This window comes from Lepus europaeus, chromosome 18 (genome assembly GCF_033115175.1).
Source record: "Lepus europaeus isolate LE1 chromosome 18, mLepTim1.pri, whole genome shotgun sequence".
Lineage (NCBI taxonomy): Eukaryota > Metazoa > Chordata > Mammalia > Lagomorpha > Leporidae > Lepus > Lepus europaeus.
Window position 1 is genome coordinate 11,952,878 of NC_084844.1, and position 19,043 is coordinate 11,971,920.

The following is a 19,043-nucleotide window of genomic DNA, read 5'->3' on the forward strand; positions in this document are numbered from 1 at the left end:
CTCTCAGGCTTTCTTAAGGATCACCGACTGATAGACACCACCATGAAAACCACCACCGTAACAAGAGAGATCGAGAACGTAGCCGTCAAACCACAGCCGCCACACCAAGCACTTCCACCAGTGCCACCTCTGGAGTGTCCAGAGCAGACTGGAAACCAGTAAGACCGTGTTTGGACCGGTATCCAACGACCCAGCGGTTTTATTCTAAACACCCATTTCATGCACTAGTTGTGGATTTGATCTTCGACATCGGTATCTTCCCCAAAGTACAACTGGACGTTGTCAGGACTTGCTAGGGAAAAGTACCATGTATACATCACAACGGTTTTAGCAAATGAGGTATGACAAAAAGTAGAAATAAAACTGGTAAGTACAAAATAATATTTTAATAATATATGAACATGAACATGAAAACAAGATAAACTGGTTTAAATGTGGGATGTGATACTGCAAACGTGATTTTGACCATATGCAACCTGTAAAATTCTATGCAAAAGCATGAACAAGGTATACCATCAGAAATCATGACTTTTCCCAAGATAAGCAATTCTCAGCACACACCTGAATGCAACAAATGTGGAAATCAAATAAAGGAATGTTTACAAATTGATTTAGGTAGACACACAAAAAACCCAGCTCATTAGTGTGTGGATGATGTATGTTTTTATGATCTTAATTACAGTAAGTATTAAAAAATGCCACTGATCTCACAGTTTACTTTACGATATCCAAATCTTCAAACCTGCCAGAAGGCGTCCACAGTGCAGCCCAGGTAACTGCAACTCTACCTTCTCCCGTGCGGTTACCTGAAAAAGAGAAACCTCGGTTACGGCTTCTCCTAGGTTTAATGTGTCAGTTGGCTATCAAATGTGTTCACATTCTGGAAAAGTTAGAGAAGGTTAAAAAGATATTTGAAATCAAAATCTCATCATTTATGCCTATAATGGATCAAATCTTATCTATACCAAGCAAACTGCATCTTTTGAAAAGTAAATGATTTACAAGCTCTTTCCTTTTAATTCGATGCCAAGTAAATGACTCAGTCTCTCAGGGCACTACAAGGAAGTTTGAACTGGAGCAGGTGAATGCAATCCATGTCAGTGACACCGCTGGGAACCTTTTACTAAAAAAGGTCTTCTGCATCCCTAAGAAATGCACACTGGGGGCCCTCCAGTCCTGTGAGCATTGCGACATCGTTGAGCAGTTGACTTATACTGGCCGCAGCGCCAAACCCCCAGGGGTTCGGGCGCTTTGAAGATGTGAGCTATTAGACCAAGAATTGAATCATTCCAGTGTCTTAAAAGAAGACAGGGTATCCTTAGCCATGCAACTGGGCTTCTGGACAATGTTTTGTTGTGATTACCCTGGTGAGGCCTGCGCCTGCCAGCTCCCTCCCTTTCTCGCATCTCAGTTCTGATGGTGCTGGCGAAGCCGTGTGATGAAAAGACGCAGGTGACGTCTCAAAGACAGGCTGCTTACTACGAACAAGTCTTTTTGCCCAAACTGCTGTTATGTCTCCCAGTGTTAAGACTCAGATGTCAACCCAGGGGACTTTCGGGTGCAAACAACACAAATGAACACAGGGGCACCCTGCCATACCTTCTGCCTTGGTATGTCGTCAGTTCTTCTTGAAGGATGGACGCTCTCTTTTGCAGAAAGTTAACCTAGAAATGACACTTTGTGTGAGAACAGGTGAACATGGCTTACATGTCAACATGGCACAAACAGTATGGTAGGATTTTATTTAAATTCAGACAATTCCCTAAAGAAAACACAGAGGATTTGTTGAACATCTGTGTCATATTCTTTATAACTGGTCACATCTCCTCCCTACTGAAAATCCATCAGACTAGGGAATCAAGTTCAAAGTCCTTATTACTGAGCCCCGTGGACCTGGCCATGCTATTTCAGTGGCTTCGTCTCTCCCTGCTCCCGTCCCACCATGGCTACCTTACACAAGAATCCTTCCAAAAATTCGAGGAAGAATGGAATTAAAAAATAAGTTTAGTTTGGTGCAAAAACCCTGAAATCCATGCAGGTTTTTTCATACTAATTATTTTCTATGAACATTCGAGATCTTTTGTAGGCATGGATTTCAACATTTTTTTGCACACAAATCAACTTACCTTTAATTCCACTCTCCTACGAATGCTTTGAGTACTCTCCTGCAACACGGTGTTTATTCTGTTGCCCTTTGGCACAGGCATTCTCTTTCTTTGGAGTGCTCGGCTGTCTCCTGATTCACCTTCTTCGGTTCATTCAAATGTCACCCTTCCCACTGAATTCTTCCCCTTGCTCCCTGCTAATGCACCTAGGGAGGCAGCGGAGGAGGCCCAAGTACTTGGGTCCCTGCCACCCATGTGGGAGACCCAGATGGAGCTCCTGGCTCCTTGCTGTGGCTTGGCTTAGCCATGGCCATTGTGGCCATCTGTGAACCAGCAGGTAGAAGATCTCTCAGTGAGCCTCTGCTCTGTGTTCCTGTGCTCTGTGCTGGCCCTACCCCCGCTGCATCAGGCTCCCTCGGCTCCTTTCTCTCTGGCACATTGGAAAGGCTCTTGTGGGACGGGCATGACCCTGTTGCACATCTCTGTGCCCCTGGTTTATTTTACAGGGTGGCGCGTATAGCTGGTATTCACTAGCTGTTGAATGAATGAATGAGTGCAAAGAAAATCACTGCTCTCTAGAAACCTCAGTCCATCCTGGGGGATCCCTTGAGGTCAGAGAGACAGCATTTTCTGGTGGAAAGAGCCTGAGCTTAGCCTGGGGAAAGGCCAGCTTGGGCTCAATCCCTGGCCCAGCCTCTTTGGCTCTAGGATAGCCACTGAAGCCCCTGAGGCCTCATCTGTGAAATGGGGTTGATGACAGCTACTTCTCAAGGTTAAAACGAGTGCAGACACTTCCCAGGGCAGCGCCCACAGCAGGTACCCCTTCGTACCTGTATTCTTGGGGGGCTGGGGGGTACACGGAGGAAACTGGGTTGCTTAGCATGTTTCCTTAAATCAGAACCTTATAACGCATTTGATTACTGTGAAGCATACATTTCTACACTATGAAAGATAACTATATCAAGCGTAAATTCCAAAGCACGTTATACAACCAAATAAAAACCGTTTGGGGCTAACTTATAGGAACGGCGGTGTAATGCAATCAAGAGTCAGTGCATTGGGTCCGAGTTGTTTACTCGCAGCCTCTGTGGGCTGAACTGAAACCATGGCAACGGTTGATTCGGAAACATAGTTATGCAAGAGAGTGCAGCTGGCAACGCCAAAAATGTGCTTGAAAGAGGGGAAAGCACAGTCTTCCTAGATGGGTGCTTATCAAAGTGGTCCCCGGGGTTTCACTTACTTCTACTGTCAACGCTGGTCTTAATTTTATCCGATTGCTCAAAGGACCCCTAGGAGGACTGATCATTTTGACAGTTGCAAGGGTTGCACTGTTCTGCTCCCCTCCCCCAACCTGCTTTGCAACTGGAATCCCAACAATTTTCAAAAAAACACCAGCACCTGTGCTTTCGAACGAACTCTGCTGGGCTCTGTGGCCTGTGACTCCTCCGCGCAGCTGCCAGCACTCTCTTTCCGGGTCAACATCTAGTTGGAAGGGCTGCAGTGGCTTTTATTACAGTGAAAAGATACCAATGATAACAGAAGTCCTGCAGGTGGGTATCGGGTTTCTCCTTTGCCCTCCACCCCCAGGAGGGTGTCAGCTCCCGCCTAGCTGGCCCCAAAGTTAATGGGCAAACCACCCCTCCAGGAGAATCGTTCATGTAAACAAACATGACTTAACTCTTTCTCCTCCTGCACTTATTTTGATATCCTGGAGCCACCACAAGAGCCCACAGAAGCCTGGCAGACCAAAGCCCAAGCACTGATTCAGCGAACATTTCATTTGCAGCTGGGACTTTTTGCTCAGGGGAATATAAAAGGAACAGCTAAAACTTGCTCCACCTCTCATCTTACACCTTATAAATAGCTGGTGTGAATGTCATCAAGCTGTATCATTTACTTTATTTGTAAATGCATTTATTGAGCACCTACTGTGTGCCAGGCACAGTTCTTGGCACAGACAGTACAGATTCTTTCCCTTGTGGAACTTCTCCAGGAAAACACTTGTCTTAAATTTCTCAGTGTATTGGAAGTGGGTGTATCTGAGCTCTTTCTCAGATTGGCACATGCAAACATTAAACATGGAAGTTTAAAGAACTTTATGTTGGAAGTTTTAAATAAGTATCTAAAGCTAACCGAATTTTATCTTTCACATTGTATTTTATAAACTATATTGAAAACCACACTTCAGGAAGAAATAATATTTAACCTAATTGAATACCTTGTCATTATCTTAGCTCGAACTTAAAATATCTTATCTCTCACAACCGTATAATACACCAGGACAAAAATGCTCCTAATACTCTCTGTCACTCTGCCATCAAATACATACATACATACATAAATATTTTTTAAAAAGATACTAAAAATACGGGCTGGCATTGCAGCACACTGGGTTAAACTGCTGGCGTCCCATATCAGAGCACTGGCTTGAGTCTCTTCTGCTCCACTTTTGATTCAGCTCCCTGCTAATGCACCTAGGGAGGAAGCAGATGATGGCCCAAGTACTTGGTCCCTGCCACCCATGTGGGAGACCCGGATGGAGCTCCTGGTTCCTGCTTGTGGCTTGGCTTAGCCATGGCCATTGTGGCCATCTGTGAACCAGCAGATGAAAGATCTCTCTCTCTCCTTCTCTCTCTCTCCCTCTCTCTAACTCTGCCTTTCTAATAAATAACTAAATCTTAAAAAATGCTTCTAACTTAACCGTGCTTTTGATTTCTCTGTACGTTGACACAGTGAGGGATCAGCAGTGTGCTAAGTGATGGAATTTTCGATCTAGGAGCAGAGTGAAAGGGTGAAGTTGTATTGGGAAGTGGACTGTACGTGAATAAAAGCCACCATCACTGAACTTCTCAATTTTGAGGGTGCTTTTAAAAAATCTTACAGAGTTTTAAACTTGTAAGAAACAAATTTAAAACAAAATAAAAACCAAAAATAATCTTGGGGAGTAGGTTATCCTATGACATCATGTTGATTTCTGGTATCAGTTCAGAAATCAAATTTATTTGCAAGTTTCTTTTCAGGAGATGCACTTCACCTAAATCCCCGAGAAATGTCCTGATTCTATAATCACCTGTGATTTCAGGGAGGAAATGGTGTCTTCAAGTTCCTGTCTTAGAGACGCTGGCATCAACCCTTTGAATTTTGTTTCATATTCTTGTCGGATGTAAGTTATCTAAAAATGGAAAAAAAGAGAAAGATTATCATTTTCACCACAGAAATGATTGTTCTGAATTCAAGAAATCCAGGAAAGTACCTACTATGCATCAAAAAGATCAGTTTGCTATGTATGATCAGAAATAAGACAACACAGTGGAATTCGGAGAAAAGAGCTGCAAAGCCAAGGCCACCCAACCTGACCTTGTGACTGTGGAGAGACGGTCCCTGCGACAACACTTCACTTCCATGCAATTGGCCTCAACTGATAAGAAAAATGCTGCTTGCCGGGTCCTATCCACGGCGGAGGCCCAACACTTGCCAGCCCGGCAGCCTTGACCGGGCGGCAACTCACAGCAGGTCTCGGGTTTGATGAAAACATTCCCCCAAATTGGCAGGGACCTGGGGTGCTCATGTGAGTCACGTGATTCGGAAGACACGAACAAGCAGAGTGCACAGTTCTCTCTCCAGGACCCCTCAACAGGTGGACAGGTGGAGAGCCTTGGTCAGGGACAGCTTCCCTGGTCCCTTTGCCACCAGATCACAGGACCATGCTCAACCAGCTGATGACCACTGGGCTGGTCAAGGAGAGGCTTGTGGCCCATCTCTGCCACCTCTCGAAAAGCTAAAGTCAGTGAGGGAGGTGCTCGAGCAGGATGAAGTTGTGCATGTGTGTGGCATGAGTGAGTGTACACACTGGCGTCTTTCTCCAGCTATGTCTTCATGTTTCTCTTTCTCCTAATCTGAGATGTTCTAGAAAGAATTAGTCCAGGACTAGGCATTTGGTGCAATGGTTAAGAGGCCACTTGTGATGCCTACACTGTACATCAGAGTGCCTGGGGGTCAGTGACAGTTCCACTCCTGATTCCAGCAATTGAGACCTGGATTGAGTTCCTGGCTTCCAGCTCTGACCTAGCCTAGTCCTGGCTGGGGCAGGCATCTGGGGAGTAAGCCAGAAGACTGGCGCTCTGTCCATCTGTCTCTCTACTTCTTTAACTAACTAATTAAAAAGAAATACTTCAAAATCTGTTGTGTGTGCTGTATGTGATTTAATTGGATATTAACCTGAATAGGAGTGAATCAAATAACTAATTTATCAGACACACCTGGAAATAAGGACGTATACTTTTGTTTACAACTGACGGCACTTGGTGAACTTCACTTGATGAAGATGATTTAAAATCATTAGCCTTTAAGTCCCAGCTTTTCTTACTAAACGGAATAGAGAAATGTGTTCTAACAATTCATTTTATGACCTACGAAAGTCCCATGGCAACTGTTCTAGAATATATGGTTTCAATTTTTGCAAAATGCTGTTTTGATATGATTTTTTACATAAACAAAAAAAGGAAATAGTGAAAAATGATCTTTCCCACTGATGCAACATCTTAGATGATAAAATATTTTTTATCTCATATCTGAAGATTTTTCTCACCTCTTCCTCTTGGACTTACTTTTAAGAGTTGCATCTGTTATCTAACCCAAAAAGGCAAACACAAAGGAAAATACATGCATTTTATAAACTAGACCACAGGCTATATATTGACTTTTATTTTTTCTAAAGATTTATTTATTTGAAAGGCAGAGTGGCAGAGTGAACAAGTGAGCAAAAGAGAGATCTTCCATCTGCTGTTTCACTCCCCAAATGACCTCAATAGCCATGTCTAGGTGAGGCCAAAGCTAAGAGCGAGAAACTCCACTGTGGTCTCCCACATGGGTGGCAGGGAACCAAGCTCTTAGGCCATCATCTGTTGCTTTGCCAGGCACATTGGCAGGAAACTGGATAATATGCAGAGCAGTCAAGACTCAAATCAATACTCCTATAAGGGCAAACAGTGGCTTAACCCATTACACCACAATGCTGGCCCCTTAAACGTTTGTTTTCTTTCACTCAACAAATTGGTTCTGAAATGTTTAAAATGTTTATTTATTTATTTATTTTTCATTTACTTGAAAGGCAAAGCAACAGGTGGGTTGGGGTAGAGAGAGAGAGAGAGAAAGAGACAGAAAGAGAGAGAGAGACTTCCTTCTATTCACTGGTTGACTCCTCAAATGCCAGCAATAGCCAGGGCTGGATCAGGTCAACACAGGGAGCCTAGAACTCAGTCCAGGTCTCCCATGTGGGTGACAGGGGCCTAAGCCCTTCAGCCATCATTTGCTGTCTCCCAGGAACGTCAGCAGGAAGCTAGATCAGAAGGATAAGAGCCAGGACTCAAACACACACTCTGATATGGGAAGCAGGTGTTCCAAGCAGCAGCTTAAATTGTGGTCCCACAATACTCATCCATGCCTTTGAAATTTTGAACTTCTGCTTATGTAAAAAGGACTTTTACTCTTTTGCCTATTTCTTCCATTCTTGTCTGTTAAGAATGTTTGCCTATATATCCGAATGACAACTTGGCTGGGTATAAAAATGCTTTAATTCTATTTTGTTCTCTCAGAGTTTTGTAGAAATTTCTCTAATGTTTTCTGGCATTGCATATTACTATGGTGAAGTCTGTGGTAAGGCTGCATTTTTCCCATGTAGAATATGACTTTATTTCTCTTCTTGGATGCCCATATGATTTTCTTTTCCCTTGAATCAATAACTTCAACGGGAAATGTTTGGTATTAATTATTCTATATCAATTTTTCTGAGACACTGTGTAAAGCTCATTTCTATCTTTAAATCCTATTATTTGAATAAAATTTTCCTTTATTAAAATTATTTGTATTCTAATACAGACACATACACATTAGGAACATAGATTTTGCATGTACTGATTCTTTGACAATATCCCACAATTACAATTTTCTCTATTATTACTTTTGCTTTCTTATTTCATATTTTTATTTAATTTTGTATGATTTCCTGTGGTCTGACTTCCATATTTATTTTTTTTTCAGTTCTGATATTTATATTTTTGTCTTCTTTAATATAGTTTCAATCCCTGTAATCTTTTGATTTTTATCTACCATTTTCTCCTAAGCTCTGAGAGATAATTTTCCATCTCTCTGGTGACTTACCATCTTTGAACACATCTCTTTTTTCTTCTTATTCATTCTTCCCTAACAGTTCTCTTTTTTAATATTTTATTTTTATTGTTTTTAAAATTTCATTTAAGTTACACAAGTTTTATGTATTTCATATATAGATTTAGGAATATAGTGATACTTCCTACCCTAATCTCCCTCCCACTCAAGCTCCAACTCCTTTTCCTCCTCCTCCTCATATTCCCACTCTTAATTTTTATAACATTATTTTTTTAAAAAATTTCCCACCCCCAAAAAAAACCTTTTACTTAAAGAATACAAACTTCAAGTATTTCCCAAGTACAACTTTAGGAATATAGTGATTCTTTCCATCATACCCACCCTCCCACCCCCTCTCCCACTTCTCTCCTCCCTCTCCCATTTCTAGTCTCATTCTCCACTAAGATCCATTTTTGATTAACTTTATACACAGAAGACCCACTCTATACTAAGTAAACAGTTCAACAATTTGCACAAAAAAAGAAAAAACTGTTCTTGAACATTTGAGACAAAAGGCTGTTCAAAATCACTGCATCTTGAAGTTAATTTTACTTTTTTATATAGAAACTTAATTAACTTTAAAGAAGCACCCAAGAATGATACATTTTTTGTGAGCACTTAGACATAATTATAACTCTTTGAGGACAGAGGTCCTGCATGGGAAGTTAGTGCACAGTGACTCTTGTTGTTAATTTAACAATTAACATTCTTATGCATGACGTCAGTGATTATCCCAGGCTCTTGACATGAGCTGCCTAGGCTGTTTTGTTGAATCCACAAACTCTGTCATTATTTAGACAAGGTCATAAGAAAAGTGGAAGTTCTCTCTTCTCTTCAAAGAAAAGTACCTTCTTCTTTTGATGACTACTTCTTTCCACTGGGGTCTCACCCACTGAGGTCCTTCATGTAGGGTATTTTTTGCCACTGTGTCTTGGCTTTCCATGCCTGAAATGCTCTCATGGGCTTTTAAGCCAGACCAGAATGCCTTAAGGGTTGATTCTGAGGTCACAGTGCTATTCTGAGTCTGCTGTGTGACTGCTTCCCATGTTGGAGTGTTTACTCCTTTTTAATTCATCTATTATTATTACCAGACTTGATCCTATTTATATTATCTCTTTAACACTTAAGATGGTATTTTTACCATCCAGCTTAAGGGGATTTGGGGCCCTGTGGCAAGTTTTTAAACTGTACCCTTAGAAGTAAGTCTGTAGGAATTTATGCAGAACTATACAGCTTTATAGTTAAAAACTTCATAATTACAACTTTAGGAACATGGTGATTCTTCCCACTGTGCTCTCACCCTTCTTCCTCCTCCCTCTCTTATTCCCACTCTTATTTTTTTATTGAAATCTATTTTCAATTGATTTTATAAACATATGTTAAGTGAAGAGTTCAACAAATAGTATAAAAAAAAACTATTCCTTGACAATCAAGACAAGGGCTGTTCAAGTCATTGCTTATCAAAGTGTCAATTTCACTTCTAAAGACTGCCTTTTAGGTGCTCTGATAGTTACCACAAGTTAAGGAGAACATATGGTATTTATTCCTTTGGGACTTTTTAAAAAAAAATCTGTATTTTTGATGCTTAAGACAGCTGTGTTTCCAGAACACTCTGTTGTAACCTCCCCTGCCCCCCACCTTTTAAAAGGATTTATTTATTTATCTGAAAGGCAGAGTTACAAAGAGGCAGAGGCAGAGAGAGAGGTCTTCCATTTACTGGTTCACTACCCACCCAGATGACCACAACAGCAGGAGCTGTGCCAATCCGAAGCCAGGAGCCAGACGTTTCTTCTGGGTCTCCCATACTAGTACAGAGGCCCAAGGACTTGGGCCATCTTCTAATGCTTTCCCAGGCCATAGCAGAGAGCTAGTTCGAAAGAGGAGCAGCCAGGACTCAAACCGGTGCCCATATGTGACACTGGCCCTGCAGGTAGCAACTTTACCTGCTATGGCACAGTGCCAGCCCTTGGCTTATTTCACTAAATATAATGTTTTCCAGATTAATTCATTTTGTTATAAATGGCCTTCATTTATTTTTTTTACTGCTGTGTAGTATTCCATAGTGTACATATCCCATAATTTCTTTATCCAGTCTTCAGTTGATGGGCGTTTGGGTTGATTCCATGTCTTAGCTATTGTGAACTGAGCTGCAATAAACATAGGGGAGCAGAGAACTCTTTCATAAGCTGATTTCACTTCCCTTGTGTAAATTCCCATGCCTACTCTTAATTTTTACAAAGATCTATTTTCAGTTTACTTAATGATTGTACAGTTAACCCTACACTAAGTAAAAGAGTACAACAAATAATATGAAGAGGAAAAAAACCAAAAACACTGTTCCTCAACAGAAGAGACAGGCTGTAAACAATCATTGAATCTCAAAATTTCCATTTCACTCCAATACATTACATTTTAGGTGCTCTATTAGTTACCTCAGATCAGGGAAACATATGATGTCTGTCTTTTTGGGACTGGCTAATTTACTAAAAAATGGTTTCCAGTCGAATCCATCTTGCTGCAAAAAAAGACAAGCTTTCTTTTCTTTTTTTTTTTACAGCTGAGTAGTACTCCATAGTGTATATATACCATAATTTCTTTATCCAGTCAACAGTTGATGTACATGTGGGTTGATTCCATATCTAAGCTACTGTGAATTGTGCTGCAATGAACATAGGGGTACAGATAACTCTTTCAGATGCTGATTTCTTTTGGTTTGGGTAAATTCTCAAGAGTGAGATGGCTGGCCAGATTTCTGAGGTACCACCATACTGACTTGCATAGTGGCTGCTCCAGTTTACACTCCCACCAACAGTGGGACAGGGCTCCTTTTCCCCCACATCCTTGCCAGCACTTATTATTTATTTATTTCTGTATGAAAACCATTCTAACTGGAGTGAGGTGAAACCTCACCATTGTTTTGACTTACATTTCCCTGAGGTCTAGTGATTCTGATCCTTTTTTGAAGTGTCTGTTGGCCATTTGAATTTCTTCTCTTCAAATATGCCTGTTCAAGTCCTTTGCCCATTTCTTAACTGATTGTTTGTTTTGTCATTGTTGAGTTTCTTGAGCTCTTTATAGATTCTGGATGTTAACCCTTAATCAGTTGCATAGTTTGCAAATATTTTCTCCCATTCTGTCAATCACCTCTTCACTTTGCTGAGTGTTTCTTTTGCAGTGCAGAAGCTTCTCAGCTTGATGTAATCCCATTTGTCAGTTTTGGATTTAGGATTACCTGTGCTTCTTGGGTCTTTTCCAATAAGTCTTTGCCTATGCCAATATCTTGTAGACTTTCTAGTAATTTGATGGTATCAGATTATAGATTTAGGTCTTTGATTCATTTTGAGTGGATTTTTGTGTAAGCTGTAAGGTACAGGTCTAATTTCATACTTCTGCACATGGAGATCCAGTTTCCCCAGCACCATTTGTTGAAGATACTGTCCTTGATCCAGGGATTGATTTTAGCTCATTTGTCAAAGATAAGTTGGTTGTAGATACATGGATTGATATCTGGAGTTTCTATGCTGTTCCATTGGTCTCCATATCTGTTTTTGTATCAGTACCAGGCGGTTTTGATTACAACCGCCTTACAGAAAGTCTTGAAATCAGGTATTGTGATGCCTCTGGTCTTGTTTTTGTTGTATAAGATTGCTTTAGCTATTTGGAGTCTCTTGTGTTTCTATATGATTTTATCATCTTTAGATCTATGAAGAATGTCATTGGTATTTTGATCGGAATTGCATTGAATCTGTAAATTGCTTTTGTTAGTATGGACATTTTAATGTTCTGATCCTTCCAATTCATGAACATGGAAGACTTTTTTCATTCAAAATGTCTTCTTATATTTATTTCTAAATTTAGTGCTTTATCATTTTCGTCTAGAGATCTTTGACAGCCTAGGTTAAATTAATCCGAGGAATTTATCCATCACTTTTCTTGAAAGAGAATATATCAATGTGTTTTGTAAGTGCTTTGACACTGTTAAGAACAGTTTGTTATAAAGAACTGTAATTGTCTGAATTTTCCCCTTTTCTTGAGTAATTTTCCATTTGCTATATGCTCTTTGCTTACATTCTTGCCTTCTCTCTCTCTTCTAATTTAGCAAAGATCTTATGCTAGCTCCTTTTTCTTAAAAAAATTACACTTCTTATTTGAATAGAACCAGCCGTTTGCAGAGTGTTGAGGAAGGAGGAATAAGATGGGGTCATGCCGCAGCCATGACTTGATTTTGTTGTCTTCAATACCCTTGGTCCCAATCTATGATTTTCTTTGCTCTGAGGGTCTGTCTAGCTCTGACTTCAGGTACACTGGAAGCCATGACCAAGTACTTAGGCCCCTTGGTTCACGATCACGGCTTCTCCCGACTTGCTTCTCAACCTCTACTGGGAGGCCACAGACACAGATCATGTGTGTCCAGTGTTGCTCTTGATCACCACTATCCCCTCCAAGACTTTTTAAATTCAGCATGCTACTTTCTCCAACTTTCACTGAGGACCCAGGCCCTTCTAATTCGTGTCTGCTCCTTTATTCTTTGTTTTTATGATTTCAGTGAATTTGAGCGAACTTTTAAAAAAGTCCCTGGAAAATCTGAGATTACCTGACTTTTGAGTGAGACTTTCAGTCAGGAAAATATTACTACTCTAAATCCTTACACGCAGATCCTGAACTAAAAATACCATTATATCAAGCAGACTCTTGTTACTTTAATAAAGTCATGGAAAACTTTAACCAAAATATTTTTATCCTATTCATGAGGTTAACACTGTTGCTACTGGTGAACATTTATCGAGTGCCTTCTGTTCCCAGTGCTTCAGCTGCATTTACTCCTTCTGATGGCCACAAGAGGCAGGCAAAGGGAAGTGAACCACGATTTGAACCCACGTAGTCCGGCTCTTCAAGCACAGGTTCTTGTCCATCACGCTCTACAGAAGGAAATGACCCTTCCAAGTGCTAAAGGTGTTTTCCCACTCCAAAAGAAAAAGGACATCACAGCCACAGCTATGAGAGCAGTCTATCACACACTCATCTCCTCTCCCCAGCGTAATGTGGCCGAGGCACGGGTGTGAGTTGTGTGACTATTGTCCTTTTAGGCGTCCATCTACTCACTGATCTTCAAAATAAATTTCTGGGCCGGCGCTGTGGTGTATTGAGTAAAGCCGCTGCCTGCAGTGCCGGCACGGGTTCCAGTGCTGGCTGCTCCACTTTCAGTCCATCTCTCTGCTGTGGCCTGGGAAAGCAGTGAAAGATGTGTCTGCCTGGGAGACCTAGAAGAAACTCCTGGTTCCTGGCTTTGGATGGGTGCAGCTCCAGCTGTTTTAGCCATCTGGGGAGTGAACCAGCGGATGGAAGTCCTCTCTCTCTCTCTGCCTCTGCCTCTCTGTAACTCTGCCTTTTAAATAAATAAATATATCTTTAAAAAATTCCTTTTATTAGAGAAAGAGAGAGAGAGAGGGAGGGAGAGGTAGAGAGAAAGAGATTGAGAGAGAGTTTGAAAAAGAGAAAGAGAAAGAGAGAGAGAGAGAACGAGTACTCTCTTATACGTTGATTCACTCCCCCAATGCCTGCAATGGCCCACTCTGGGCCAAAGTCAGGAACTGGACACTTAGCACTCAATCCAGGTCTCCCACATGGTGACGGTGACCCAATTCTTTAAGCCATTACCTGCTGCCCTTTTTGAGTTTATAATGGCAGGAATGTGGAACTGGGAGCCAGAGCTGGAATAGGATCCAGGCACTCCACTGTGGGAAGCCAGTGAGTTAACTGCTTTGGCTAAACATCCCCCTTCCCCCACCCCCACCCCCATAGTGACACCAGTAACAACAACAGCAACTGGTCCCAGAGAAATCCCCAAACTTTCCCATTGGCTTAAAATTTTCACCCACTAAGGATTTATATATAAAACTTATTGAAAATAATCTACACAAACACGATGCACATACTGACCTAAAATAAAACTCCCACAGATTCCTCAAATAAGCACACATATTAAGGTCCAGTGAGTGAAGGATTTGGCTAAATCTGTCACATGGGGAAAAGATAAAAGGGCAGGAAAGACACTCAGGACTCCCGCTGCTGTTTCTCTCTGTCTCTCTGACCCAGGCTGTGTTGGGAGTGACACAGACTCCCGCACACCATCGCCCGCAGAGCACACTGCTCTCCCTCTGTTCCTGCTGCCCACACTGGCACCCCGCCCCCAACACTGGCTACACAACAGTCCAGCACACAGCAGGCCCAGAAGTAAGAGCAAGTGGAGTGCATCTGAGCAAAGGGCTTCATGAACATTTTAATTTCTTTGATTAAGGGAGATCAAAATGTTTACATAAAATCTATTATTAGATTTGGATATTAACTCTCATTAGCATATGTTGCCATTAAAGGGGTGATGTCTAGTCAACACAGAAGGATTCGAAGGCTGTCCACTGCCACCGCCCTCAAGACGCACTGTGTCCAGTGACCTGCTCTTCCACACTCCTCAACCCCAGCACACCCCGGAGACAGGAGCTTCCCTGGGGACTCCTGTCCGCGCTCTCCTTCTTGTTCTTTCCTTTAGCAAGGTAAAACTAGGAAACCTGGGCCGGCAGGACAAGCAAGGGCATTTCTGTAATCAGACCCCTGGGAAGCTGACATGGGGTGTTTATAACCTGGTATCGCTGGGACTAAAGACAGCTCTGCTCAGCTCCATAGCAACAGACTGCCCAGCAGACAGGGCCCTGGCAGCATCTCCTTCCATGTCTAAAGTGGACAGCGAAGACGAAGCACATCCGCGCCAGAGTTCACTGTTCCCGTCAGGTCAAACTCATGCTGTGTGTCATCAGACAAATGCTCATTTGCATATATTAGGGACTACAAAGCGTACAGAATGTAGAGCTGAGCTGAGCCAAGAGGGTCCCTAGAGATAGAGATAAAGCCAAAGTGAACCCTGCAAACCTCTACTTTCATTAAGAATATGGAAAGGAGAACTGAAGACATATTTCATGATGTTTTTATTTTAAAAACTGTTAATTAGTCACATCAGGAGGTAAAAACGATGTCAAATGTGTCAACCTCCTATTGCATATTAGAACAAAAAGTAAGGTGGCTGTGCAGCTTTGCACAACAACAAACTTAGGGACGGTGCCTCAAATGCAGGTTCCTCTGTTGCAAGAGCCAATGTACCCCGCCCTGAGTCTGCATTTGTCGAGGAGGTGAGTGACAAGGAGGGTACCTTGAGTGGGCCCTGGCCCGTGCTGGGCTGGGTGCTGACCCGGCTCTGCACTGTCCATCAGTAGCAATCTGAGCTCGGGGGAGCAGTGTGCCCAATGCAACTCTGCAAAGTGCAACACGCATTGGGGTGGGGTCAGCTTAGGGGAGGAAAGAGGGAGCTGCGAACTCCTTCTCTGTGATCTCCTAGATGCGCTCTCATTCTGGTCCAGACGCCCTCACCTCGCACCCGGATGACTGCAACACTGCTGCATTCAAACAGACTTTGCTTCACCTTCAAACACAGGTAAAATCCTGCACGCATGCGGCCAGCAAGGGCCTGCACTGTCTGGCTTCTCTCTGCTGCCACCCCCTTGTCACACCAGCGGTCACTTTGCCTCTAGAGCGCCAGGCACACTTCCTTTCTTTCTGTGCACTCACTCAACGCCCTGCCCTCTCACAGAGGGCCCTTCTCTCTGCGCTCTCATTCTTGTTTAATGATTTCCTTCCTCCCTCCCTCCCTCTCTCCCTTCCTTCCTTCCTTCCTCCCTCCCTCCCTCCCTCCCTTTCTTCCTTCCTTCCCTGCCTCCCTCCCTCCCTCCTTCTCCCTTTCTTCCTTCCCTCCCTCCCCCCTCCTTCCTTCCTTCCTTCCCTCCCTCCCTCCCTTCCTTCCTCTCTTTCTCATAAAAAGATTTATTTACTTATTTAAAAGGCAGAGTTAGAGAGACAGAGAGAAGTCTTCCATCCGCTGGTTCACTCCTCAGGTGGCTGCAACAGCCAGAGCTGTGCCGATCCAAAGCCAGGAGCCAGGAGCCAGGAGCCAGGAGCCAGGAGCTTCTTCCTGGCTTCCTGGGTGTGCAAGAACACTGGACACAGTGCGTCTTGAGAGCCGTGGCAGTGGACAGCCTTTGAATCCTTCTGTGTTGAATAGACATCACCCCTTTAATGGCAACATATGCTAATGAGAGTTAATATACAAGAACTTGGGCATCTTCTACTGCTTTCCCAGGCCATAGCAGACAGCTGGATCGGAAGTGGAAGAGCCAGGTTTCGAACTGCTGCCTATGTGCACTGCAGGCAGCAGCTTTACCTGCTATGCCACAGTGTTGGCCCTGTTCTCTGACTCTTCTTTCTTGTCTTAGGGGGTTTTGCCAGCGTGTCCACCTGCACCACTGGATGCTGGAGACTTCTGTTCTGGGGTGATGTCAGGTAGGTTGCAGACTTAGACACGGAGGAAGTGGAGGGAACTTGGCTGGGCTTCTGTGACGGGGCAGTGTCTGGGGCAATGCCTCCCGTCTGCAGATAAGCCACAGACCCTGGCACTGGGAGGCAAAGCTTCCATCAGCAAGAATGAGGCCCACACCAGCCCTGACTCTCCAGCTGCCACTCAGGCTCCTGTTACTACCCTGGCAAGAAGGGATTTCAGCGTTAGCACCTGTTATGCTCAACGGGTTTTCCTCCCTGCTGCCTCTGCCTGCGGCTGGGCTTGGGACCTGCAGCCTTGCAGCACCAGCCTCTCGCCGCCCCAAGGTCCTGCCGTGTTTCCGGGCCACAGAGACGCTCACCTTGCTTCTGTACCCAAGGCATCCTTTCAGTTCTCTCCTTTTGTGTTTTACCAATCGTTGCCGAGTATTTTGAGCACAGTGGCGCCTTCGCAATATGACCAAGTTCAGCCAGCTTGTACAGATGGACAGACTGTTTGGTAACCTTGACCTTGTAAAGTAGTAAAAAGCAGGCATCATGAGGCCAGAGACGGGAGCTGGAGTAACTGCAGGTGAACTTGTGTTGTGCCCCTAAACTACATGCCCTCAGAAAGATAACTTCTCTGTGCCTCCATCTCCTTATCAGGAAAATGGGATACTTTCAAGGCCATTATGAGGGTTAGATGATTTAATATATGTAAGGTTTTATAAGAGTTTTATACAGTAAATGTTTAATAATGTTATAATTACTTCACTTAATGGAGATTTTATACATATATAAATTATATTTTGTTGCATTCTTGTGTATATATTTTATGAATTACATATACTTTATTTAGCCAGTCCTCTATCATTAGACTTTTCGACATTTCTAATTACTTGCGATACTATGAATCTTTATGGAAAATTATTTGCATATATTTATGGTTAGTTTAAGACTCCATTGAAACTTTTGAATATTTTTTAGTACCTGCTGGTTGAGAAAGTATATAATGACAGAAAGCTCCTAGGAATTCAAAGTCAATTTATGTTTTATAGTTAGAAACGATCCACGGCACGGTAGCACCTGTTTGGGTTATCAGCAATGGCCGTGGTGTCTTAGCTAGTCTTTCTTAGTTTGGGCGCTGTAACATCACAGACTGGGGGCTGAAACAACAAATGTATCTGTCACAGTTCTGGAGGCTGGAAGTCCAACACCAGGGACCACCTGCTTGAGCTCTTAACGCGGCTCCCTTGTTGCTTATGTCCTCACATGGCCTCTCCTTGCTGCGGACATGCAAAGACTGAGCTCTGGTCTCCTTTTTTATGTTTTAAATTTATTTGAAATATAGAGAACTCCTACCAGCTGGTTCAGTCCCTGAATGCCTGCAACAGCCGGAGGCTCAGCCAGGCCAAAGCCGAGAACCAGAACTCAATCTGAGTGTCCCATACGGGTGGCAGGGACCCAACTACTTGAGCTAACACCTGCTGCCTCCAAGGGTGTGCATTAGCACGAAGCTGGACTGACAGCAGAGCTGGGACTTGAACCCAGGCACTCGCATGTGGGCTGGGAGGTGTCCCAGGGAGCGCTTCACTCTGTGCCGATGCCTGCTTCTGCTTTTCTTTTCCTAAGGGCACTACTCCCATTACGAGGGCTCCACTCTCACGACCTCACCTAGATCTAAGCAGCTCCCAAAGGCTCCCACTCCAAATGTCACCCCGTTGGAGATTCAGACTTTAACACACGAATCTGGGGGGAGAGGACAAACATTCAGTCTACAGCAGCGTGCGTACACATCTTCTCAGATCCTTGCCAGTAACTCTGGCCCACAGGTGAGGAACCACTGCGCCATGCTAAGCGACTTAATTTATGGGAAGGAACTCATCCTGAAACTCTCTCTCCACCTGGCCTGGATTTCTACCCATGAGGAATCCATAGAGGGTTAAGGGAAATTAACAGGTACTCCCACTCCTCGAGGATTCGTTTATTGAGAACTTCTCCTTCTGCTAGGTGGTTTAGCCGAATGCCGTAAAGCAGGCCAAGTTTGCTTGGTGAGCAGACTGTAGGCGGTAGCAGCGGGAGAGGGAAAACTTCGGAGCACGGGATATACTCTGAGGGAGGGCAGACATGGAGGGCCCTGCTGCAGGTGGTCTGGGGTAGGAGAACCTCAACAAGACACTGGACCCGCACAGGGTAGTGAAGGGCAGGCAAGGAGGGGGCAGGAGCAGGGCCCAGGAAGGGAGGTTTCCTGGGAGGCATCAGGTGTATCAGGAATGGCAACATGGAGGGTGTTTCTGAGGGACCAGCAAAAACCTTTCGCATAGCCTTTTAAAGGGAGTGGGTAAGCAAAACTAGAGTAACAAGATAGTAGTAAAAGATGATTAAAAAAAACACATAGGCTGAAGTGCAGCTAAG

General features: G+C 43.4%; 1 protein-coding gene across 6 annotated transcripts in view; it reads right to left on the reverse strand.

The window, feature by feature from the left end:
* Nucleotides 1-429: 429 nt before the first annotated feature.
* The window catches only part of CEP112 (centrosomal protein 112), a 516,630-nt gene continuing 498,016 nt past the window's right edge, over nucleotides 430-19,043 (reverse strand). For all 6 annotated transcript variants that reach the window (XM_062174820.1, XM_062174816.1, XM_062174818.1 and 3 more), the window contains 3 exons: nucleotides 5,176-5,277; nucleotides 1,600-1,664; nucleotides 430-806 (listed from right to left, as the gene is read on the reverse strand). In XM_062174820.1, coding sequence (XP_062030804.1) covers nucleotides 803-806; nucleotides 1,600-1,664; nucleotides 5,176-5,277 — 171 coding nt within the window. In that variant the 3' untranslated portion in view covers nucleotides 430-802. The remainder of the gene's footprint in view (nucleotides 807-1,599; nucleotides 1,665-5,175; nucleotides 5,278-19,043) is intronic.